Raw genomic sequence first — 26037 nt, forward strand, 5'->3', positions numbered from 1 at the left:
AATATGCAAAAAAATAATACTTCTGAAGCACTTGTTGCTGTAGCTTTGAAACAGGGTAGTTCTAATTTGTGGAGTAGCATTTTATGCAAGCTGTGGGAAACACAATAGTAGCACCTTTCTTTTGTTAGTAAATCCTCAATTTACCTGGTGCTTAAAGAAGGACTAAGGTAGTTTCAGAGGCAATTAGGTAAGCAGGTACTTAACACCTGATCAGTTACTGTGAAGTTACAATAGCAAGTGACAGTGACCTGTAATTCATATGTAATTCTTGGAAGCTAATTCCTTATGCAAATACCCCATTTATTGCAGTACAACAAGAGGCTGGTAACTCACATTGAAACTGCTTCTTGTTACTGGTAGGGAAAGGGAAAATATATACAAATTTAATTTTTAAGAAGATTCCACCACTTGTAGGTGTCAACAGTTGCAAGGGTACATTTTCATTTTCAGGATGATGAGACTGGATTAACTTAAATGAAGTGATGTTGGGGAATGCAAATGGGCTTCTTAGAAGCAAAACCTAATGAATTTTCTTTCAAAGAAATGCAGATAATGTCTGTAAAAGCTATTCATTATTCTTTTTTTGACTGCTTTTGGTGTTTGCAAATCTCTAATCAGAATATAAATGCCTGTTCTTTATTTAAAACAAAGCTGAGCTCCTTTGGGATGATGATGTTTTTTTAAAGGAGCAGCTCAGCTGTGGGCTTTTACTTTTTATAATTAGACATTGATAAACAATTTTATAAGGAGAAGCTGGTTTTTTTTTAATGGCTCATGGTTTTTCCACTTTTCATACTTAGATGCCTGTAAAAGGTACACAGGTAAGAGTGACACCGAAGTGCCATTCTTTTTTCTTAAGAGTTGTATGTGTTAGTGCTGCTTGACATAGAAATTTGGGTGCAAATTCAATTATAAATGAATAGCTGTGAAATGTAAATGGATTTTGCATGTTCTAAATCTTAAACATGGGCAGCACAAGTTCTACTTATACAGAGACATCATGTCATGTTTTTCCTAATGTGGAAATGGTTCTTTCTCACAGATAATTAAATATCAATGCAAAATCATGCAAAACAGAGAAAGAAAAATTTGGGGTCTGTGTATTGCTTACTCGCTTAGAAAAAGACAATGTAGCAGAGGAAGGGGTTAATCCCTCCTTCCTCTCCCCATAGTTAGTTCCTTGCTTCCAAATTAATGTTTCTTATGTGGGATTTTCTCATTCAGTTTAAAAAAGAAGCAGGAACTTAAAACTAGAAGGGTTCCAGCCCCAAAAGACAAGGGAAAGAAGGATAACGAAGGGCTCTTGAGTATACCATCTGCTTGTCTTTGAAGGAAAGTTCAAGACTTTTACTGCAGAGAAGCAGATTTGCATTCTCTCCAGATCTCCTGGTGGTAGTGAGCCCCAGCTGTACCTGGCCACACTCCGCTGCAGAAGGGCAGCCAGAGGAAACTGCTTTTAGTGTCAGCCCCCGTTAGTTGTCTCACTCCCTCAGAAAGTGAGGTTTCCAAAGTTGCCTGTGGGCTCTGCTGCCTGTTTGTCAGGAAGCTGGTAGCTTTGGCATAGAAGTAGAGATCCTAAAGATACTGAATTACAGCAAGATCTGTGAACTTCAGGAGCTGGTTGGATGACATCGGTGTCCCAAAACTAGTGTCCCCTGGGGCAGAAAAGTAATTATAGCTCTCCTCTTACACAGCCTGAACATTACAGAGGCATGTGCTGGCCAGCCAGTCTACACATACCTACCTCTGATCCAGAGATGTCGCCAACCAAAGCAGGGTAGATGGTGCAAGGAGGAAGGTGGACATGGAAGGGTTCTGAGAGCACTTTGGGTGGAGTAAGAGAAGATGCAGAGGGTATATCTTAGGTATTGTTTGCAGATTAGGTGGGATGCAGAATTTCTACAGTACAGTTGTGCATATCCTAAATGGTGGGAAATATTGAATATATTCAGATCAATGGTCTCTCAGGTAAGAGGCTGCTGTTGCCTGTGGTAGCAAGCTGAGATCCATCAGTTTGTTTCAATGGATACTGCTAAGATGTTACCAAGTAATGCTTATAAACTTATTAAGATGTTATGATGCATCTCCTAGGATTTCCTTACACCTTCTCCCCTGGGGACTCATGCAGAATGGTGATGTGCAGGTCTCCTAGGATTTCCTTACACCTCTCCTGGGGACTCATGCAGAATGGTGATGTGCAGTTGCTCAAAGTGTAGCTGAAGTTCTTTTGCCCCCATCCTGGATGATAGCAGAGTCTTTCCTTCTGTCTCAGGTGTTGTGGACTGCTGGAGCATTGCTTCACCTCACTGGGACATCAAAACCCTCAAGCATCCCAAGAGGCAGTTGCTCAAAGTGTAGCTGAAGTTCTTTTGCCCCCATCCTGGATGATAGCAGAGTCTTTCCTTCTGTCTCAGATGTTGTGGACTGCTGGAGCATTGCCTCACCTCATCAGGACATCAAAACCCTCAAGCATCCCAAGAGACTCTAAGTCTCTTGTGATTTTCAGCCCTTGTGTGCTCTTTCTGAAAGCAAGTCTATATCAAAACATAACTGCTAACAACGTTTGCAACCAAAATCTTGCTTTCTTTGGTGTCCTAGTACTGCTGTTGCTAACAATTCATTCAAAAGCCTCTTTTTAGTCCCTGTTTGTGCTTCTGGGCATTTCCTGAAAATGTTTAGGTAGAAACAAGGCTACAGAGGAATTGTGTAAAAGCATACATTTAAATCTGTCTTGAAATCTCGCCGTACTTGCTGTTTCATAATCCTTATCTACAGATTTCCTGTTTCCCCACAGTGTCAATGGTGGGTAATTTTTCTAGTTTTAAATCTAGATGTAGGGTGGTATTTTCTAAGTATGTCAGCTACTTAGATTTCACTGAATGCCTAAATATTTAAGGCCAGTTTCGAAAATTCTGGGCCTAGTACCCAAATGGCATAAACATTTGAATAAGCAAATTCTATTTTGAATGTAAGGGAGTTTTGTTCCTATATCTATCTGTAACTGTTTCTTTCTAAATTACATTGAAAAGTGTAGATAATACTTAGCCTGGTACCTAGCCTTCCATTTGATTAGGATCAATATGTTTTTAAGGAATACACCTTAAAAAGAGTTTAACATACTAAAACCAAATTGCGTCTAATCAGAAAATAATACACTTTGCTTTAAATATGCGGTTTTAATGGTTTCCCCCTAAAACATAGATGACTTCTTATTGGCAAGTTATGGTTAAAATCCGTTGATTTGTAAAGAAAAAGTTTAGGCACTTCATTTTAATTCATTGGCTGGAAGAAGGCATGTGCGAGGGGTGAACCCAAGCTGGCTTTCAGCTCCAGTGAGCTGCTGATGGAGCTGAGCCGACTGGGTAACTGAAGCAGCTGTTCAGCCAAGAACTGGTTCTGCAGATCGTGGGTGTAGGCACAAGACTGAACCCGTGTCAGACCATGTTCTCAGCAAGCTGCTGCTTGCCAGGGGGTTCCTGCTTGCTGACTCTGTGCATTCCACTTTGTGCATGCTCTTTGCCTGGTACAGTTCTGAGATAAAAACAAAAACAAAACCCGTAAGTTTTCACCAGTTTTGCTGAAGTTTTAAACTGTGGGTTTTAGCACAATAGTTAAGAGTGCAGACACATGTATTGATAATGGTTGAGGTGACTCTTGTTTAAGCTGTGATCACGTGTTTCCAGTTTCTTAGTGTCTTTTTCCAGTGGCTTGATTTTTTTTTTTCCTTACAGTTTCTGTAACAACTATGGACTACTTGAATACTATTTTAAATTAAGCATAATTAATATACATTAATAGCTGAAGCCTTAACAGTTATTACAGTAATTTCAAATTTAGTTTGATGTGTTTATTTTTAACACTACTGTTGATTATTGTGATGATTTTATTTCGAAATATTGATTCATTCAGATGCATGATGCAGAGACATGTTGTCTCTGTTGTGATATTTCTATGGTTGTAGTTAAAGAATGATCACTGGACATCCTGAAATAAGGGGGGGTTCCACCAGCTGCTGCTGGGAGAGAGGTGGGGCCAGACTGTAGCACTGATATTGCAGCTGGAGAAGTGAGAATTGGAGGGGGAACACAAGAGTCTCATTCTTCATAAAACTTGGTAGTTCTTTCATTGTCTTCTCCTGAAGGGAAATCAGAAAGCCTGGTGTGATCATATCATTCTCTGCCTGAATGTGTTCAGGATCTCTTTAAAATAACATTTTGCTATTGTCTCTGAAATCCTGAGCTAGTGGATCTGATGAGATGCTATCTCCATTTCCTCTATTTCCCTTGAAAAGGATATACTTAAAAACTTCAGCTACAGCATCAAGTTGTGAAACCCTATTTGCTTTTGGAACTGATAAAAAGAAGAAAATTAAACTAAATCTTTTGAAGATTTATCATTTGTTTTGGTTTGTTTTTTAGGTTTTTGTCAAGCAGGCAAAGATTTACGGTTAGTATCTCTGTGCATGGAGCAAATTGATATCCCAGCAGGCTTCCTGTTGGTAGGAGCCAAATCTCCCAACCTTCCTGAGCACATTCTAGTCTGCGCTGTGGACAAGCGGTTTTTGCCAGATGATCATGGAAAAAATGCACTTTTAGGTAAGAGACTATTTTTTTTTTTCTTCATACCATAATAATGGCTCCAAGTCTCTTGTGATTTTCAGCCCTTGTGTGCTCTTTCTGAAAGCAAGTCTATATCAAAACATAACTGCTAACAACGTTTGCAACCAAAATCTTGCTTTCTTTGGTGTCCTAGTACTGCTGTTGCTAACAATTCATTCAAAAGCCTCTTTTTAGTCCCTGTTTGTGCTTCTGGGCATTTCCTGAAAATGTTTAGGTAGAAACAAGGCTACAGAGGAATTGTGTAAAAGCATACATTTAAATCTGTCTTGAAATCTCGCCGTACTTGCTGTTTCATAATCCTTATCTACAGGTTTCCTGTTTGCCCACATTGTCAATGGTGGGTAATTTTTCTAGTTTTAAATCTAGATGTAGGGTGGTATTTTCTAAGCATGTCAGCTACTTAGATTTCACTGAATGCCTAAATATTTAAGGCCAGTTTCGAAAAATTCTGGGCCTAGTACCCAAATGGCATAAACATTTGAATAAGCATATTCTATTTTGAATGTAAGGGAGTTTTGTTCCTATATTTATCTGCAACTGTTTCTTTCTAAATTACATTGAAAAGTCTAGATAATACTTAGCTTGGTACCTAGCCTTCCATTTGATTAGGATCAATATGTTTTTAAGGAATACAACTTAAAAAGAGTTTAACATACTAAAACCAAATTGCGTCTAATCAGAAAATAATACACTTTGCTTTAAATATGCGGTTTTAATGGTTTCCCCCTAAAACATAGATGACTTCTTATTGGCAAGTTATGGTTAAAATCCGTTGATTTGTAAAGAAAAAGTTTAGGCGCTTCATTTTAATTCATTGGCTGGAAGAAGGCATGTGCGAGGGGTGAACCCAAGCTGGCTTTCAGCTCCAGTGAGCTGCTGATGGAGCTGAGCCGACTGGGTAACTGAAGCAGCTGTTCAGCCAAGAACTGGTTCTGCAGATCGTGGGTGTAGGCACAAGACTGAACCCGTGTCAGACCATGTTCTCAGCAAGCTGCTGCTTGCCAGGGGGTTCCTGCTTGCTGACTCTGTGCATTCCACTTTGTGCATGCTCTTTGCCTGGTACAGTTCTGAGATAAAAACAAAAACAAAACCCGTAAGTTTTCACCAGTTTTGCTGAAGTTTTAAACTGTGGGTTTTAGCACAATAGTTAAGAGTGCAGACACATGTATTGATAATGGTTGAGGTGACTCTTGTTTAAGCTGTGATCACGTGTTTCCAGTTTCTTAGTGTCTTTTTCCAGTGGCTTGATTTTTTTTTTTCCTTACAGTTTCTGTAACAACTATGGACTACTTGAATACTATTTTAAATTAAGCATAATTAATATACATTAATAGCTGAAGCCTTAACAGTTATTACAGTAATTTCAAATTTAGTTTGATGTGTTTATTTTTAACACTACTGTTGATTATTGTGATGATTTTATTTCGAAATATTGATTCATTCAGATGCATGATGCAGAGACATGTTGTCTCTGTTGTGATATTTCTATGGTTGTAGTTAAAGAATGATCACTGGACATCCTGAAATAAGGGGGGGTTCCACCAGCTGCTGCTGGGAGAGAGGTGGGGCCAGACTGTAGCACTGATATTGCAGCTGGAGAAGTGAGAATTGGAGGGGGAACACAAGAGTCTCATTCTTCATAAAACTTGGTAGTTCTTTCATTGTCTTCTCCTGAAGGGAAATCAGAAAGCCTGGTGTGATCATATCATTCTCTGCCTGAATGTGTTCAGGATCTCTTTAAAATAACATTTTGCTATTGTCTCTGAAATCCTGAGCTAGTGGATCTGATGAGATGCTATCTCCATTTCCTCTATTTCCCTTGAAAAGGATATACTTAAAAACTTCAGCTACAGCATCAAGTTGTGAAACCCTATTTGCTTTTGGAACTGATAAAAAGAAGAAAATTAAACTAAATCTTTTGAAGATTTATCATTTGTTTTGGTTTGTTTTTTAGGTTTTTGTCAAGCAGGCAAAGATTTACGGTTAGTATCTCTGTGCATGGAGCAAATTGATATCCCAGCAGGCTTCCTGTTGGTAGGAGCCAAATCTCCCAACCTTCCTGAGCACATTCTAGTCTGCGCTGTGGACAAGCGGTTTTTGCCAGATGATCATGGAAAAAATGCACTTTTAGGTAAGAGACTATTTTTTTTTTTCTTCATACCATAATAATTCTGAGAAAAAGGTCAGTTCAAAATTATCTATAGTCATTTCAAGTAACGATCCTCTATTAGAACTATGTTGAGGAGAGGCTTGTTTTTATTAAATTAAATCCGTAGCTGAACCTGCCTTAAAAGCCCATTTTAAAACAAGTCTCTGATTCCACAATTAACCACAATCAAAGCTTGGTGATTTCTGTGTGGGCAGAAGTCAATTGCAGCCCTGGCATTCTAAATGTCAGCCATCCACATACTCTTTATTTCTGCTGCTGCTTACAGCATTTTCATTTAGGAAGAAATATGCTCATGCAACTGTAGAAGACAAGCTATTTTCTGTGGATTAAGGAACAAATTCTGCCCTTGGCTCCACCAGGAACATTATTCTCAATAGGATCTCTGAGGGCAGTTTGGCTCTCAAAATCTAATACACAGGAAAAAAACCCCAACACATTTACGTCATAATTGGTTACATTTATGAGCTTTAAAATTTTAATACAAGGATGCTTTTTTATGATTGAACACAGGCGTATGTGCACCTAGATTTCCTGCCGACCTCACAATTGGTACACGTTTTAACAGGCTAGTAAAAATGATTTGATGTATTTTGGCTCCTCCAGCTTATTTTGAATTTACTCTCTCATTTTCCCTTCCAGTCATTGTGCTGCCTAGAATATATACAGAAAGACCTTTCAGCAGGGAAGAAATTACAATAAAGCATAAGTACCCTGATTTAACCACATAGCTCAACTTCTGGTCCAGACCAGCAATATTTTGCATAACTATTGAAATCACCTGCTTTTTGCGCTTACGTGCTTTAATGTTATTTCTCCCTTAAACGCATTTAATATGCTACTACACACTGTAAACCTTTGGCCCTAAGGCAGAACACCCACTGGCCTGAGTTAGATGGGAGCTGCGGGGTGATGTGCCCTTGCTGGGCATGGGATCCTGGGGTAGGCTGGTGTATCCTGCCATCCTCGGAGGATGAGCATCATCTCTCGCTGAGCAGGGGAGGTGTCAAGAGTTGATCAATAAGAGCTCTCTGATAGACAGACAGATGGTGTTTAGTCTGGTTAAACGGGGTGCTACTTGTCTTTGTTGGTGAGACTTCCTTCCCCCCCCGCTGGCAGCTTTGTATCCATCTATCATCTCTGATATCATTTGATAATGAGCCCAGTGACTCACAGCTCTGCTCTGGCATTGCTGGTGTTACATATTTAAATGCCTCTAGGCCTGTGTAACTGGTACCTATGAGCAAAGAATTGACTCAGTAGCTCTCTGAGACCCTGATGCCTGTTTCTGACAACTGTGGAGATGCACCAATAGTTGCTATGGGTTGCAAGGAAGAAGAGAAGGACTGATTCACTTGCAGGAGAAACAGGATGGAGAAATATACTTCTTGGCATCCTCAGCCACATGATGGTAAAAGATGATAATGAGGCACAGTAAGGCTAAAGACAATGGCCTAATTAATAAGAGTTTTATAGAAAATGAATTTTGTCAAAAAGACTGAGCATCTTTTTCATAAAACTATGGATTTAGCTGACAGGCGAGTGTAGGGACCAGTGTTCTCCAAGGCACTTGGCATTGTGATAGCAGTGAGGATGAGAAATTAGTTCTGTTACAGATCTTGAACTGATTAGTAAATGGAAAAAAACAAAAATAAAGCATTTCTATTAGGTACTCATCAGCCCAGCACTGGTGTTCCAGAAAGAATATAAAGTATTTTCTCATTAAGGCTTGAAAGTGATTCAGAAGTGAGTGGAGTGGCAAATAAGCTTGAAGAGCTTAATTGCTAGCATTAGATAATAGAGGGCTTATTCAAACAAGGATTTTAAGGCAGGATCATTTCAGAACATGTGCTGTACTTTGTTCTAGGAGATGTTAAGACCACTGCTATCTGTGTGCAACGTTGCCATTAACATAGTTGTGAATGGTGCTGGAAATAAGGGTGCATATAATCCTCAGTCTGGACCCTGTCCTTCAGATCTCAACTCAAAATTTCATCCCCTTCTGTGAAACCATGTTGGAAACATTGCAAAAAAGCAGTCTTCTGGTATTATTCCTAAATATGTTACTTTCATGAGAAGTTGTAAAGTTATATAAAACATTCTGAAGCACTCCTAACTTTTTCCATGAAAATCTTGATATTTAAGGTCTTTAAGACCTGCAGATATTTAAGGTCTTTAAGACCTTAAATTATTTAAGATCTTTAAGACCTTAAATAGATTTAAAGTTCAGTTTACTTGACAAGTGCCTTCTTTAAGGAGTCTCAGAGAAAATTCACTAGATATTAAGGTTAATTTTAGCCATATGAAGTTGTAATGGCTACTAGGGGTTAGCTACTGTTCTGAGAGAGGGGGAAGCATGCAGCTTGGATTCCCTGTTTTTTAATGTAGAAATATGGAAGCAGAATAGGAAACCTCAGAAATATCCTAGCCTGACATCATAGCTTCCCCCCACCAAGTAATTGTTCCTCTATGCACTGTGTAGAGTGGAAAACTGGTGGTAGGATTTTGGCATTAGTTAGTATGACTTAGAAGAGTTTCAAAAAAGTTAAGACTAAAATCTGTGTTTGGCTGCTTCCTGACATGTGTGTGTTGAGCAGGCATCTACAGTAGCTGGCTGGCTGGAGGCCTCCAGTCGCTCAAACTGGATGTGCAGGTAGGTTAAAATGGCCTTATTCCTTGCAGAGAGCACAGGTCATTTAATCTGTGTGTATACCTTCTGCTTCCTTCTTCCAGGATTTTCTGGGAACTGTATAGGTTGTGGAGAAAGAGGATTTCGATACTTCACAGAATTTTCCAATCATATCAACCTGAAATTAACCACTCAGCCAAAGAAGCAGAAGCACTTAAAGTACTACCTAGTAAGAAGCTCCCAAGGTGTACTGTCAAAGGGACCCCTTATTTGCTGGAAAGGTAATTAAGGTGCCCATTCACTTAGGGGTTCTTTATTATATTAGTGTGGTGGCAAATGAAAAACTGAAAGTTGCTGTTGAAAAGATGTGCATTCAAAAGTAACTGTAGAAGATAAATGTCTTTACTGCTTGAAGGAAAAATTACCACTGATTTCAATGAGGTCTGGATTTTGCCAACAGGTTTATTTAAGTCCTAATAGTAACCATGCAATTGTAAATGGTCTTCCTCCATCTCCCTGTGCTTTCAGTGGGAGCCCTAAATCTACCCTCTTGGGGTGTGCAACCATTTTGGAAGAAATAAGGTTGCTCAGTCTGCTGATTCTTTTCCGTGCCTGAAGCAAGATGACTCACAGCCAGGGCTCCAACACTGGCTTTCCACTGATAACTCATCTTAGCAGGTGCAATTCAATCTATCTAATGCCTGAGGACAGCTAGCGTGCCATAACATTAAGAAAGCTCAGGTCACTGATTTCAGGGAAAGAGGAGAAATCTTGCATACTCTTGCCATTTACAGTGTGTTTTACACTTGGGCTTACCCTCTACTGGAGCAGCCTGTGCAATGTTCTTATGTGCTAAAGAGATAAGGTTTGTCACCCCAAGGCAAGGTAGCCATGGGGTCTGTTACTGGAAGATGCAGGTTTTTGGAGCTAGAGCCATGCAAAGACTCAAGGAGAGAATGGTTAGCCTACTCCCTGTCTACTGAGGTGGTATATATGCAGACTCCTTGTCTTCCTCAGCTGTGGTTTCACTCAGTAAAGACAGAGGTCAATCTGGTACCTGTTGCCAAAGAGGGTGATATGAGGAGAGGAGAAGCTCCACAGGAGGACTGACACACATCTGAAGAGTCACATCCTCATGTGAATGGCAGCATGACACCAGAAAGAGATGGTTAACACTGAACTGTATGGGTGATTATAGTATTGTATCAGTTAGTGGTTCAAAGAGATCCTGGCTTCAGCTGCTTTTCTCAGTTATGAGCTTTAGGGTGGATGTGTTTTTCAGAGCATTCTTCACAAAAACTACAGAAAGATTTAATTTGGCAGTCTCTTTTTGAAGTTCCAAATGCGAAAAAGGAAACCTTATTTTAATTTTGAAATCCTTTTTCTGAAACCCCTCCCTGATGCTCATGCCATTGGGGTTGTTGTGTGTCCTGAGAAATGCTATCAGGGGCAAGGGCAACACACATGAGAAACTAAAATGTTCTTCTGATCACCAATGTAAAGGTGTGGAAGAGGCAGATACTGGGCTTGCTTTGGCTATATGGTGATTGCAAGAGTTTTGAGCACCCATAAAAGTTTAGAAAATAAACCAAGAATTGTCCTCATGGCCATTATTTTGATAAGCTCTATCTCTGTGTTGCTACCATCCATCTGGCAACCATTCACCCTTTACGTACATTAAAGGTCTAATTAGAAGAAGATAAATGCTCTTAAACAGCCTATTTTCTTTAAACAAAATTTTCTTTAAATGGTTAGATCTCCATTTAAAAAATGTATTAATGTGCAATTTTTAAGGTGACTTTCTCCTCCCTCTACTCAGTTTTCATCCAGAAACTCACAGTGTTGAGACCTCCCAAGGTCTTGTAGAGGCATACTAATAATCTGAGTTTCAGCACAATCTACCCTTTTTAAAGGGCAACATATGATGGTTTGTGTCAAGGTTGTACCACAGAAGTCGCTGAGTGTGTCCTGGGATATGTCCAATACCTCCAAATCTCTTGGAAGCTGCCAACTGAGGGCTCCTACCATTTTGCAGCATCTGGTCTGTGTTTGCCTGGCCCTCTGAGTGGTCCCCAGGGAGGTTTTCTTAATTAGAAGACAAAGTTGACTAAACTGCTCGAGCCGTGTTTTCGTTGAATGCTGCTATTTGCCGCTGTTTGTTGTACGTGCTGTATGTATGTATGCTTTTAACATTTTGTCACCTTTCGCCGCCGTGTTGCTGAACTCTCGCTCCTGGAAGGCAGGCCTTGTTAATATGTACTGTAGCTGCTTCGTTTGCAGAATGTAGAAGCAGGCAATCATCTGCCGCTAGCCTCTCTGCTAAACCAAATCCTTCGGTGTCACCGTCCGCGACCCCAGAGGGTGGATCAGCTAATGGATACAAATCAGGGTTCACTCAGACAGGTAGGAGCTGAAAGTGCTATAAAGATAACCATTGGGGGTGGTAAGTTATCTCAGATACCGGTGGTTCAGGGATGCTGTAAACAACTGGGTGTTTACCTCGAGCCGTGTACAGATTACAGCGGGGAGGAGACCTTTCAAAATTTGGTTTGTGAAAGATTAAGGCCCAGGTGAGGCTGAAGGTTAGCTTTAGTCCTCATATGAATAGACAGTTAAAAGATCTTATGATTCATTTATTTGATTCCCTGTGTTAAATTAATTTTTTGTGGGTCTTAAAAAACTTGAATTACACATTTATAGAAAAGTGTTTGTCTAGTGTGTAGACTAGGCTACTTGTCTTGAAAATAGTCTCCTTTTGAGGCTAGGGGGGCAACTTCTATTTATTTGCTTGCTTCTTTATTTATTTCAATTTTATTTCACACAAGGGTGTGCTTGGAATAGCAATTTCCCCATACACATATAGTGGTTTTGTGTTATGTGAGCTAGCGTGCATCTCATAACCAATCTAGAAAGCTTTTAATGACATACTTAAACAAGGAGAAACTAAAAATTCAAATGCACATTGTATGACAAAGAAGCACCATCTTGATTTCATTCATTTATTTATTTATTGCAAATAGGTAGGGTGCTTTTCTTTGAGCTTTTTTTTCTTGTGGCTTTATTGCAGCTTTATCTATGCTGTTACATGTTTTTGTGTCTGTTTGTGCTGTTTCTTGAAAAATTAAGAGCAAGAGAGAACTTTATATTAGTTGTTGTAATTGGCTGATGTGTATGTACCAGAACATGTATTTCTCTAGAGGAGTATGAAATGCAGATGAAAAACCAAGATTGTTTAAATACTTCTTCCACTTAACGAAATATGGTAGAAAGGAATAACAAACAAAGCTGAGCATATGCATTCTCATGAAATTGTAATCACTGATCAGTATGTTCAGAGACACTTTCTCCAGGTGGTCACCCCTGTCTCTGTTTAGGAAGCTGTATGCTTTAGGCTTTGGTGAAAATTAAATTGGAACATTGTTTAAACATCTGCATTTCATTGCATGATCCCTTGGCTTCCAGATCCTGGCATGAGAACTGTGCAGATGCATGAGAACTTATTTATTTCAAACAACAAGCGATCCAACATTTGCACAGATTTGTCTTCTATTGTACCTGTCAAGTTAATAGATACACCTTTTATATAGTGCTTTCTCCTTATCACTGACTGTGATTTTCAGTCTGCTTGGTGTTTCTGTGTGTCACTGTTTGTACTCTTAGGTCACGGTTGTCAAAACCTTTTCATCTCCTTCTGCTGTTATCTTCTAGTGAAGATAATGCCACATGCATACATATGAATCCCCTGTGACCGGGAGGAGGGGGGAGGCCACCTTTTTTCAGTGACGTGAATTCTGACATGTCACCTATGATGGAGGTCTGACTTTTTCTGTCCTAGGCTCTGCACAACTGTTTGAGTTGAAATCTCAGTCATTTTAAACCAGGAGTACTTATTAGCAAGTTGCTTTCTGAAATTGTTTTCAGTTTATTATTGACTCATACCCATTTTTTTCTTTTGAAGTTGTGTAAATATTTCTCCTTTCTGCCCGTGTAAGTGAGCACTTCATTCTCAAACTTGTAGAAGACACCTGTAGGTAGACAGTTGCGAGTACTGTGTTGAAATGCAAATTTCGTGACAGAAATTAGAGCACAAAAGAGTTTTGAAATACCATAGCTAAAGCTGATAGTACGGTGTGGCCGTGACGTTGCAGTCAGGTGTTGGGGCCCCCTTTCAAAATGACATGGGAAGATGCAGTTCTATGGCAGAGGAGAGGCAACTGGCAATGCAAAAATGGCTGAAACCTTGAACTGAAACAAATATTCCATTTTAGGCAGGTACACAAGAGGGAAAACTTCAATTCATGTATTAAAAGGGTGTTAAACAAGTAAAAACCAGGGTTTTACAATAGAAAGATGAACATTTTTAATAACTGGTAGTACTACAAGTTCTGCTTAGGTACCAGTGTGATGTTTAAACATATACCAGCCACGTCTGCATTCACAGATAAAATTTCAAGAAAATATATTAGGACTAGGGAAAAGGAAAAAAAAAAACCCCAAAGCTACCAGACAGTTTACTTTGAGGAAAGCTTTAGTCCTACATATTTGCTACATCATATTTAATGAGAGACCAGCATTTTCCTCCGAAGCCCCTGACCTGGTGGTCTGTTTTGTTAGCTGTTTGGCATATTTTCTGTGAACATGGACAAGGTTTTCTGGTGGAGCAACAGCATCAGAGGCTTCTGTGTTCATTCCCCATCCCAGTTACTCCGTCTGGCAAAGCAGACTCTCCTCCCCACCCTCTTTCACCAAATGGTGTCTGACCTGAGGGTGAATGTATTTGGCAGATCAAGTTTGGTCTTTGCCTTCTGTTTTCTTTCCCTGGCTGTTTTACTAGGACATCTGTAGGTGAACTTAGCCTACTTTGCCTACTTGCTGCAAACTGCTTTCTGGACAAACACTGAGTTAATATTTTTTCGCCCCAGTTACAAAAATTTGGATTTTTCAGTGTATCAGCATCTGAATGTCTATTTTTTGTTGAAGTAAATCACAGATAATTAAACACCTGATATTAAAGTAGGGGCTTACATGCTGAGAGGTTTGGGATCAGTTCTGATGTGCAGTTTTATATGGGGCAAGCATGAGAATTTATTTGTTCTTCATTTTGTCCATCTGTAAAATATGACTAGTATATTTCAGCCTCTGGTAAAGTGCTCAAAGGAGTTGCTGGTTTTTAATTAATGCAAAGAATTTGGGCTCAGATACCTTTTATTTCTTACCCATACTTATAAGTGGACATACACTTTTCATAGCTTTAGAGACAGTAGTTCAGTAAGGAGATTATATATTTGATATTTTTTTTCTGCCTGGAGTCCAGCTCAGCTGCGTCTGACAGAGGTTCAGTAACTTGTTCTTGAAAATCTCAGGTGGTGGAGATTCCACATGCTTTTAGGCAACTTAATCCAGTGCTTATTCCCTGTGCTTGCTGGGGGCAAGTCACGTAAGCTCTTTGCCTTAGCTTTCTCATCTGTAACATGGCATAGCTGTGTTTACTTGCCTATCCCACGGGGGTATTTTGAGGAGCAATGAGATAGCCCTTTCTACAGTTAAAATACCTTTTGAGTGTATGCAAATACAAAATATTGTGAAAGATCAATTGGCAGATTGTGAGATTCTATAGAAATGCCTGGTCAAATGCTTTTTACAACTCCTAAAAGATACTGATACATGATGATTTGTATTGTATGCAGAGATGAGTTTACATAAATGTGTATGACTGTCCATGTGTCTATAATACAAATGATATATGCACATACATATATATAATTTTTAATCATTATTTAATTAAACCACTTGTTTTCTCAGATTCTTCAGTATTCAGTCCAGCAAAGTCATCTTCTGCTGTTAACTTAAGTGGAACTCAAGACCCATCTCGGAACAAGAACATTGTGAAACCTCTGGCTCTGTCAGTACAACTCGTAGGAAAGGCATTTGCTGCAGGTACGGCTTTGCTCTCCAAAATAGCTGAAAGCCACAGGAATTACCAGCTTAACAGCCTAGAATTAAGGGAGTCATCTTTTTGGAGGAAAAATGAAAGGAAAACATTCACTAGCATTCTCCAAAACTGTCATGTTCTTGTAGTCATCCCCACAGAAATTTTCCGTGGCCGTTACTGTCCCCAAGCTGAGTCACACCTTGGCTTTCAGATTTGACGTTCTGGTAAAAGTGCATGTCATATCCCTCTTTGCACTTCCTGAGGTATCTAAGAGAGCATAAAAGACACCTCTTGATATGACACTGATTCTTGCCTCAGCAACTGAGAGCCATGTGTTGTTCTGCATTTGTAACGGGTATAGTTCCTCCAGAACCTTTAATGGAATTTAGTCTCATTTAAAGGACTTCTAATATCTGTGCTGTTTTAATTATTCCTCTCTAGATTGTGTGTTTAATAAATTGGAGCCCTCAGCTGTGGCATTTAAATCCCACACTGGTATTCTGTTGTGATATTCTGATTGTTTATTACTTTATCTGGTTAGTCCTCTAAGCAATGAAAAAGAATTATCACACTTATTTCAGGGAAACATGCTTGAATAAGAAAAAATATAAATGTATTTGGTTTATATATGCACATGAGCATTATGTTTTATACATGGTATATTATATCTGCTATTTCATACAATATATATTGTTATACATAATATCATTATCTTGTATCTAATGAATCATTAACAGTTCTTTCTGTAAAATACCCTTTTCCCCTTCATACTTCTGTAAGAGAATTTATCATGCACTGAAATTACTTCCCACCATTTCAGCCACTTCTGTAACTGACCCACCTCCACCTTATCTGTCCAGACCAAATCATTGACTCAGAGTACAAATGGGGAGCTTCCAACTGAAAGTGATGTTATTCAAATTTTGCTAATTGGCAACCTGAGAATCTTGTGCCTGAATTTATTTGAATGACTGGCTGGAGACTTCCATGTTATGTTACTTTAAGCCAAATACCTACATCTTAAACTTTTTCTGTTGCAGCTGGTATCAGCAAGCTGCTGCACCATCTCCTGTTGTTGCTCCTGGAATGTGTTCCTGGGAGCTAAATCCTTGTGGAGCTGGCAGATACTGCAAGGAGCTATTGCCTGCACTAGGGTCTATATCTGCTCTATGCAGTTTATGCCTTTTTTTTCTTCTCCTTCAAAAATTAGGCTCTGAAAAAGAATATGAAGGCTCAGAAGTGTGAGGATAACTTCTTGTGATCCTCCCTTGTAGTTTCATTTCGTGATCTGGATATAGTGGGTCCTGTCAGGGTGTCAGGCTTGCTGGGAGAATTGTCTTATGTGGAGGTAGCAAAATTAAACGTGGTTTGCCTTCAGTAAGGCTCAGACCATGCATACTTCCCTGCCTAGAGTCCTTTGCTAAGACTTTACAAACCCTGTAGTGAATTACTGTGTATGGCACATAGATGACAGGGGGAAACGTATAGATGCACCAAAGTGGCTTAGAAATCCTTACAAACTGAATTCATGATGTGCATTTTTTATTTACTTTCAGTGTCTTAAAAAGTGTGTCACAAACTAACCAATAATTCTTTTTGTGTGTAATTTTCTATTTTATTTTGGTGTGGTTTGTTTGGGATTTTTTCTTCCACCTAATCTCCCCACCCTGAAATCTGGAGACCCAGTTTCAAGGTTTGGATTTTGCTGCTCGTGCCCAAATTATTCTCTGCCAAGTACACTTCATGCTTTCCCTGGAGTATGTTCCTTTCAGTCATGCATCTTGCTCTGTTCTTTTGGTTGTGTCTGCATGTGGCAGTATTATTTTGTTTTTTGTTTTCAAGACTGTCTCAAGCCACACACTCTGTATTTTATTATACTCAGCTCCTCTTTCACTGCGTGCCACTGATGTTGCTAATGAAAATGCTAATGGAGGAAGAAATAATGTATTGAGTTCTACAGTCTCTCGGCCAGTGCCTCACTCAACATCTCCAAGCCCTGGCTGTGCAGCTGGAGACCAAGGTAAAGAAAACCTCTCTGTTCTTTTCTTTTTAAGCCGCACTGGCTGTTGAGCATGAAATCCATGATTTTGTTTTTCTTACCAATTTTTTGCAATTCAGTCTATACTGAGCCACTTGGGATTTGGCATCACCAGTAGTGATAATGCTGTACTTTTTTAACATGGGTAACAACATCTTTCACATCATAGTCTGGCTTTGTGTAAATCTAGGTGTAACCCTCTGGCACTGCGTGGCGTGATACCAGCTCAACACCAATGTGAAATGAAAATGTGGGCTGGAATCTGGTCATTTGGGTGGATGGGGTTTAGAATTAATTCTTACTTTTCTTCTCAGCATCAATGTCCAGTTCTGGACCACCAAAGAAACGTCACCGGGGATGGTCTCCTGGGTCCCCAGTCCCTCCTCCTGGTTTAGCAGTGCCTGTTCCTACAATTCGGCCTTCAGCAAGAACAGGTAAAACTTGAATAATACGGAGATGTCATTTGTAACAAGCTGTACTCAGCCAGGCCAGTGAGCCTGTGCTGCTTCTCTTAAGTGGTGCACAGAAAACATAACTGAGCTTGTTGAAGTAGTTAAGGACATCGTGGAAAGTTTTTCAGATGCCTCGGAAAAGTACACATGATTGCCTGGTGCTTGTTGCCATAATCTGTGATGGAACACAGGGAAAAGTGAAAGTGTTGGGGGAGAGAGAGGAAAGAAAGATGTGAGCAATATTAATAAAAATCCAAAGCTAACTCAGTTCTTCTAAAATTGTGCAGGCGTATGGATAATGTGGACGTACTTGAAGGATTTCCATTAGTCCTCACCTTGAATGTTGTGTCAGTCTGGTGTGGCATGCTACAGAAACCTTACACTCCATTCCTGCACAGGGGAAATGGCTGTATGTAATTTTGGCCTAACAAGGGACACTGATGTCCACTAGGTCATGTTTAGTTAGAAACATAAAGTTTGTGAGACCAACTGTCTGTTGTGCATGGAAAAGCTGTAGGAGCGATATGTAACAGCATGATATGAAATAAGACTAATTATGAGTATGTGTGAATACTCATCAATATCCATGTAGGTATCTCTCTATGCTATTAATAAAACTGTTCACCATTTAAGCACTTTTCAGTTGTGGGACTCAGCATACTTTGTAAAGGGGAATAAACAATTACTTATTCCTGTCTCTGTACAGGAGAGTGAGAGAATATACATAAAAGGAAGGAAAAAAGCCATTTTTCAACATGTATGATGTGTTTTTTAACTCTGCTTTGCAGGACTTAATTTTGAGATGTTTTGGAATTAATTTTCAGATACATTCATCATAGGAAGAAGGATTACATGTTAGGGCAGGCCTGCCTACTTGAGCAGCTCAAATCAATCACAGCTTTTATAGCTTTCTATCTTCAGGGACCTGCGGAAGATACATGATATAAGGCAATCTTCCCCTTTTTGTTGAGTTTCTCTCCATCAATCTACTACCTCTGCTGTGCACTCCATCAATCTACTCTCCATCAATCTACTACCTCTGCTGTGCACTCCATTTTCCATGAGTCTTTCATATTATTTTTTTCTATTGGATAAACAGTTTCCACTACTAAAACATTTGCATTCATTCATGCTGCCTTTGATGCTCTCCTGTTAAAGGCATTGTTTGAATAACCTGTTACAAACCACCAAATGAAGCCTGAGAAACTTCTGAAGCAGACCTCACGCTGAAACCTGATTACAGATTACAAACTTCTTGCACTTTGTTTCTTTTCACTTGTGAAATCTGTTCTTGCTCTTTCATGAGTAAAACCTAATTTTTATCCCTGTAGCAACTGTCTAAGGAGAGCTTTGAGATTCTGGCCTGTATTTGTTTTTCTTATCTACGTATATTCTAGGTCAGAAGTCAGAGCAGCCTCTTCCCTTGTATTTGAGAGGCAGTATTGAGAGGTAGCCTCCGTCTTAGAGGTGGCCTTTTGGCTTAGTACTTGGCTTTGTTTAAAGATGCATATTCAAACCTGTGTTTTCCTTTCTCATTCCCACCAACAATACAGTGGCCAGAAAAAGTTTTATTTTAGGGGTGGGGTTACAGGAGGATATAGGCTCTTAATTTAAATCACTTAAAACTATAGCAGGAAATGCAGAGGCCTTTTGAATTTTATTACAGTTAGTGATCTGCAGTAATTTTTTTTATTTGTTCATACGGCCAAATCACAGTATGAGCCTTTTAGTAATGGAAACTTCTCCTTTCTTTATTTTATAGAGCCTCTTTTGTCAGTCCCAGTTCCTCAATCCATGTTAACCGGAATTTTACAGCCTCAACCCATCCCAGCAGGGGAGACTGTAATAGTTCCTGAAAACCTGCTGAATAACTCGGGAGTCAGACCAGTGATTTTGATAGGTAAGTCTCATACTGGGGAATCAAATGCTGCATTTTGAAAAAATACATGCTTCTCTGGGAGAAAGGAGGGATTTATTTCTTCTTGTTGGTTCTGGCATTCAGTATAATACGAAGTCAGTGTGTCATGGATAGTTTGCTTTAGTTGCTCAACATTTAAAATTGGAAGTTAGGCAATTTCTGGGGAACCTGATTTGTGAACAGGCCACGACTGTGTCAAATTTATACAAAACCTCTGGCCAAATTTAAGTTTTGTACAAACAAGATTTTTGTAAAATCCAAGAATAGAAATATTTCCATGTAATGGAAATAGTTTTCCAGTGTAAACAACTTAGAAAACAAACAGATATTTCCTGCAGCATTTATAGTCCAGATCTTGAAGCCCAGGGATTCTGCATGAGAACAAGAAAATTGATTTGAACTGACTAATCAGAAGTGAATCATACTAACTCTTTGTCTTTTATAGTCCATATTTCTTGTAAGCAACTGAGATAACATATCAGGCTTTTAAAATCCTTTAGCTGTATAAAGTACATCGACAACTCTTAGAAAGACATTGTTTTTGCTTTAAAAGTATGAGTCACAATGTGAGTATCCCTTTCAACCTGACATATTTGGGCATACTATATAACAAAAGATGGGCCGGCTAGTACTGCCAAGATTTTGATGAGTTGTTTCTTGACTCTAAATCTCGTCTCAGTCCAGCATAGTACAGATGGTTGGATAAAGTAGCTTCAGTGTTAACAGAACATGCCTATCGATACAATCCATGGAATAATTTATCATTCCTGAAGAAATGGGGAAGTTCTGCAGGTCCTTGCATGGATAATCCTAGTACACACAATTCCCAGAGAATTTACAGGGCCATCTATACTAGTAAATCCATCAAGGATAGGGTTACACTTCTTCTCATTTGTTTTGCTTAGTGTTGTTTTCTGGAAGCGTATTCTAAAGCTCTAGCATGGTGCTCTAAATGGTTTTCAGAGGAACGCTTCCTTATTAAAGATGGTGGTGCCTTCAGTCATCAGTTTAAGAGCAAATTGAATGCAGCCCTTGGGCTCTTGGAGAATTGCCAGCGAAGTCCTCAGTTAGGCTAAATGTTAGTGGCCCTGAGAAACAGGGTCCTATTAATAGCACAGAACCAGATGTACCCAAATGGATGGGTTTGGCAAAATATGTGTGGAAACTTTTTTAAAACGAAAACATTCTCAAGGAAAAGAGGAGTTGGCCTGTGCTCATGTGCTTTACCTTACAGAACAGCATGTTTAGTTGTTGATGTTTATTTAACCTGTTTATGAAAACAGAATGGAAATGTGCCAAAAAAAGTGAAATCAATCACAGCAATACCACAGTGGTTGAATCAATGCTAATGTGACTTATGCTGCTTTTATAATGTTAAGATCAATGTACTTTTGCCTCCATTGATTTTTCTTTTTTGTACACTATGTTATGGAGAATCTGTATTTAAAGGTCAGGGTAATACACAAATAGATAATATTCTCATTGTATTTGGATAACAGTAATTACTATTCTGCTGGTATGCAGTAATTGTTAGTTTTTGAAAATGTGTGTGGTCATTTGTTTTAAAATACAGCAAAGGATCACTCATTTTTTCTGTAGGCAATTATAATGGCAAGGACAGTCACTGATACAGTATCTTTTGCAAGGTAACATTAAAGAGAAGTTTGGAAATGTGTACATTGTGCAAGATTTCATGTAGTGGCATATTTTGTGAATTTCTGGAGGGGGTTTTTTTTGTTTCTTTTATCAAAGGTTATGGCACTTTACCTTACTTCTATGGAAATGTCGGTGATATTGTTGTAAGTCCCTTGCTGGTGAATTGCTACAAGATTCCACAGCTGGAGAACAAGGATTTGGATCTCCTGGGTTTGACCAGCAGTCAGCTGCTAAGTGTGGAGAATATGATACTTTTAACTATTCAGTATCTTGTCCAACTCGGTAAGCAATTTGTCATAAGCACTTTTTTCTTTATTTTTGACTGTCCTTTTTTTCTCCCTGCTCTCTTTATGTCCATTTCAGAGCCAATTTTCTGGCTATTTTTGTGCCTGGAAGAGGTAAGTGGCTCCATCTAGCGTGTGTGACTTTGTTCATCAGAATGAAGAAGTGAAGTGAATTTAAAGGCTGGTACTGCTTCTGCTCTCCATATGGGGATTGACCAGGTCACCCTTGTGAAAATGGATTTGCAATGCAGATAACTCATTTGCTTAGGGTATCAAACCATCAGTTATCACAGCTCTTTCTAAGGACACTCGGTCTGTTTTATTCAGTTTTGTGACAAATGCTAGCAGATGTGTGATGGTCATCATTGTTTTGGTGACAGCACCGTTTACATGAAAACCACATTTGTTATTCAGCCTAAGGCAAGTTATTCACTGAATATCTCATTCTCGTAAATGTTTTTGAAATGGACCCTTTGCAAGTTTGAGAGCAAACCAGCCAACCACATTTTCTTTCTCTTACTGAAGGTCCAGGCATTTTTCCCTGCTTTAGAGTGAAATGCAGCAGATTTAACAGTAAGGTTTTAGAAGTTAAAAAATATTGCAGGACAGCGTAGGGAAACTTCTCACAGCAGTCTCAGTCTTAACTTCTGTGTTTGAAAAGATATTGCTTACAGAGAAGTGTGAAGTGACTTTTGTGAAGGGCACACTGCTTTTCCCATAGTGGGTTTCCGCTGGGCCGTCTGTAGTATGTGATGGTATGAAACAGGCAAACATTTCAAAAGAAGTGGAGCTGGTGACAACCTTATGATTTGGGGAGTAAATGGAGTCTGTGCAAGTTTAACCCATGTGTTCTTACGATTTGGTGTTCTCTGGTGCTGCAGTACTGTTAGAGACAGGAGGGAGGCCATCTTTGGTGGTGTAGTGGTCTCTGAATGACCTGTTTGCTTTATTTATCATTGTCAGCCTTGGTAATCCATTGGATGCCAGGTTAGAACTAACCAAGGGTTTATTTATTTTTTACGGGCTGAATGTTTTTTCTGTTGCCCTCCTCTCAGGGGGCAACAATTTCTTATTTGAGGTTCTCATCTTCGTTGAAAGTTTGTGGAGTCTGCATGTTACAACCAGCTGCCTCACGGTTCTGAATTGATAGAGGCAGCTTGCAAATTTCCTTCAGAGAATCATACAGCCAGCTGATATGGAATTTCCAATTAAAAAGAAATTATTTATTGCAACCTGTGAGTCAGCAAGCCCCACTCCATGAGCAAATCCAACCTCAGAATTGTGCAGCAAGTCTATACATGCTGCAAACTTAGAGGAGGCTTCATGCAAAGCTTCTGGAGCTGAGCTGAGTCTAGCAAGCACCATGCCTTCAGCATAAAAAAGTTCCCTTATTAGCAAGTGTTTAGTTTGGCTTTTGTTCTTAGCTGTGCAAAGCTGAATAGTTTTCCATTTGGCCTTATGTGGAGATGGGCGCCAGCGCTGTGAGATGAGAGAGCCTAATGAGGAGAAAAGTAAAAACATTCAGCAGAGCGTGGGGATCAAAACATGTTGGCTGGTTTGAATATTGCTACAAACTTAAAACTGTTGGAATTGTGACAGTTGTGCTGAACTGGAGCCTTTACGCCATTTTGTAAAGTCAAAGGAGATGAAAGGTGATTGGAGGGCAGCCAGCTTCAAAAGTTTTTGACAAGGAGAAGAGACAAATACACACATAAATTAACAGTTTATTCATATTAACCTTTTTTTCCCTTGCGAAAGTAGGACTAAAAAGTTGTTCTTCCAGAGTACATTGTGAAAGAGTAAGATAAAGGCAAAGATAAAAAAGACAGAAGAATGAAATAGATACTGAGCCTTGCCTAGTTTTTTCAGATCTTACTACTTGTACAAAATATGTTTGCAGATGTCTGTGATCACAGATCATAAGAGTATTATTTATGAAAATGCTCCTTTTTTGAAAAGAGATGTGTCTGAGAATTCCTTTCGGTTTTTCTGTAAGATTATGACAACATTATTAATTGTAGGATAATGCTGTTGTGTCTTCAGAAATCAGCTGAGCAATCTCACAGTGATCTTACAAATTGAAGCAAACAAAATACAAACATTTCTGACACTTTCATTTTAAACCTACTGTGCAGACTATACACAGTTAAAGCTGTAGCACTGCTATAAATAAATTCCACTGGTTGTGATAAAGGAATTAGTAAAAAAAGATCAAGAGGTGTGTTTGATTTCAGTGTTTTTTTACAGTCTGTTTCCTGTACTTACTCAGTTTTGACATTTGTTATCTTTGGCAGCATTCATAGTAAAGTATTTTCAAGCTGTGTTTTTATACCTCAGAATGCCCATACTTGCAGGATGGGTTACATTCTATCATTAGTATTCATCTCCTTTTTTACTATTGCACTACCCTTTCTGCAAACACTATCTCATCCTACGCAGTGCTAAGGTCTGTGTTTTGGTTATTCAGCTGGAGGGCATTTATGGACCTTCTGTTAATTACCTCTCTAGAATTACAGAACCGTTCTCCTTTCTCTCTTGATGTGGTACACTTGAATCACTTTGACTATGTTCATGCTGAGACACCCAGAGGTGTTTTGTAGCATCCATATCTGAATGCACATCCAAACTCAAGGCAGGAACAAGCCCCTGTCTTCAGTGGAAGGGATATTCAGATACCCAAAGCAAGAAGTTATTCCGGCAGTTCCTCGGGCCTTAGATGGTTGGAGGGGTGGTTCTCCTGGGGTATGCCATGAAGGATAACTATGTTAATAAGGATTTTCTCAGCTATGAATTTTACAAGGTATTATTCTTTTTGCAGTTTCATTTTCTAAAGTCAAGGTGATCCTTTGCCTACTCGTTTCTATAGAGAAGCTTCCAAATACTCTGTTCTAACTTTGACAGCTTCCTGTATGTGTGTTTATGAAACTCTTCACAATCAAAATCAATATCATCTCATCTGATGTTCCTTTGTTTTTCTGGATAGTTGTTGTGGAGCAAGACTGCCATGAGCCAACTGTGATATTAAACAATTCAATAATTTCAGAACATTTCTTTATCAGCGCCTTTCTGATAACTAACTTTATTTTTTAAAGCTTTTGTTTTAGAAGTAATCTGAATGAAAATCTGTGTGTTGTCATGCAGAAGTTTTTCCATTTATACAATAATTTTGATTTTCTTGGATTCATGATGATCCTTGTGTCTAGAGCCTCCCTCAATCATCAAAAGCTTGCTTTTATGTCTTTTAGTGTGTAACATCTTTTTTGTTGTGTTTGATATGTTATAGAGTTTATTTCTGCAGAAGATGCTTTATCTCTTTATCAATAGAATGTCTATTTTTTCTGTTTCAAGGTCTTCAAAGATCTAGAGTGTGTGATGCTGTCTTAGAAGGGAAAAGAAAATGTATTTCCAAAAAAGAGAACTATAGAGAATTATGCCCATGTTGTGTTAAATGAGACTCATCAGAACTTTTTGGTTTGCATCAAAAATTAAAACAGCCTTGCATTTATAAGGCTACAATTGTCCTGCCATCCTATGGTAATTGGGTGGTGACACCCTCCATGTGTTACTTATCAAAAAGACAAAATGACAACAGGCGGCAGTTTTTACAGATTCTGTACTATAGGTTACTTACTCCCTGTCCTGCTTCTCACACAAGCTTTCTGTTTCCTTTTTTTCACTGCTCATTTTGCTTGTTTTCTTTGGCCCTGAAAGAAGACATAAAACCAAAACCTAGCATTTCACGTATCTCTGGTATTTAAGTCTCCCCTTTTTGTCATAGAAACCCAAGCTGCTGAAGTGTGAAGCTGTCTCCTTTGGCATTGATGTGGGATCTTGGAAATTTAAATTATGGCTCCTTTTTACTCCATGTTTATGAATATTTTTCATCTGTTCCTGAGTATCTTTGACAATGAGAAAAAAGTTAATTGAAACTGAGTTAGGGGACTTGATGCTAAATTAGGATAATTTATATTTCTGTTTTCCAATTCAAGTTTGCAATACAGTTTACAAAGTCTGGGGAATGTAGATCTTGAGTTGCAGATACATATTAATGTTAGAAGCTTGAAGAATTGCTAAATTTAACTAATTTAACTAAAGTAAAAGAAGAGGTTAGACATGTTTATTTACATCCATGCTTAGTTAACTAGTAAGCATGATGAGAAAAAGCAAAACAAAGACCTTTGTCATACTGCGTGGCTGTGATTAGACTGCAAGGATAAGCGTTAGGGGTTTCTGCCATAAAAACATATGGAGGCTACTTGATTAATCCTTCTGTTCCAGGCAAGAGGCACATGTTTTCCCACTCCCTTGTTTGTTCCGCCAGTTTCTGAAGGTAGAAAAGCTA

The 26037-nt window shown here is 38.9% G+C and overlaps 1 protein-coding gene across 4 annotated transcripts in view; it reads left to right on the forward strand.

Annotated features, from left to right (window-relative positions):
• Nucleotides 1-26037, forward strand: part of GREB1L (growth regulation by estrogen in breast cancer-like) — a 160169-nt gene that overhangs the window by 101153 nt on the left and 32979 nt on the right. For 2 of the 4 annotated variants that reach the window (XM_014938711.1, XM_014938712.1), the window contains exons 1-7: nucleotides 6580-6750; nucleotides 9520-9696; nucleotides 15218-15352; nucleotides 17230-17367; nucleotides 17700-17819; nucleotides 19600-19737; nucleotides 21508-21693. In XM_014938711.1, the coding sequence (XP_014794197.1) occupies nucleotides 6618-6750; nucleotides 9520-9696; nucleotides 15218-15352; nucleotides 17230-17367; nucleotides 17700-17819; nucleotides 19600-19737; nucleotides 21508-21693 (1027 nt within the window). In that variant the 5' untranslated portion in view covers nucleotides 6580-6617. Of the gene's footprint in view, nucleotides 1-4424; nucleotides 4596-6579; nucleotides 6751-9519; nucleotides 9697-11695; nucleotides 11819-15217; nucleotides 15353-17229; nucleotides 17368-17699; nucleotides 17820-19599; nucleotides 19738-21507; nucleotides 21694-26037 lie in introns of those variants that run through there. The other 2 variants (XM_014938713.1, XM_014938710.1) reach the window with 2 other exon arrangements.

The sequence above is a fragment of the Calidris pugnax genome, unplaced genomic scaffold (assembly GCF_001431845.1).
Source record: "Calidris pugnax isolate Ruff unplaced genomic scaffold, ASM143184v1 scaffold13, whole genome shotgun sequence".
NCBI lineage: Eukaryota > Metazoa > Chordata > Aves > Charadriiformes > Scolopacidae > Calidris > Calidris pugnax.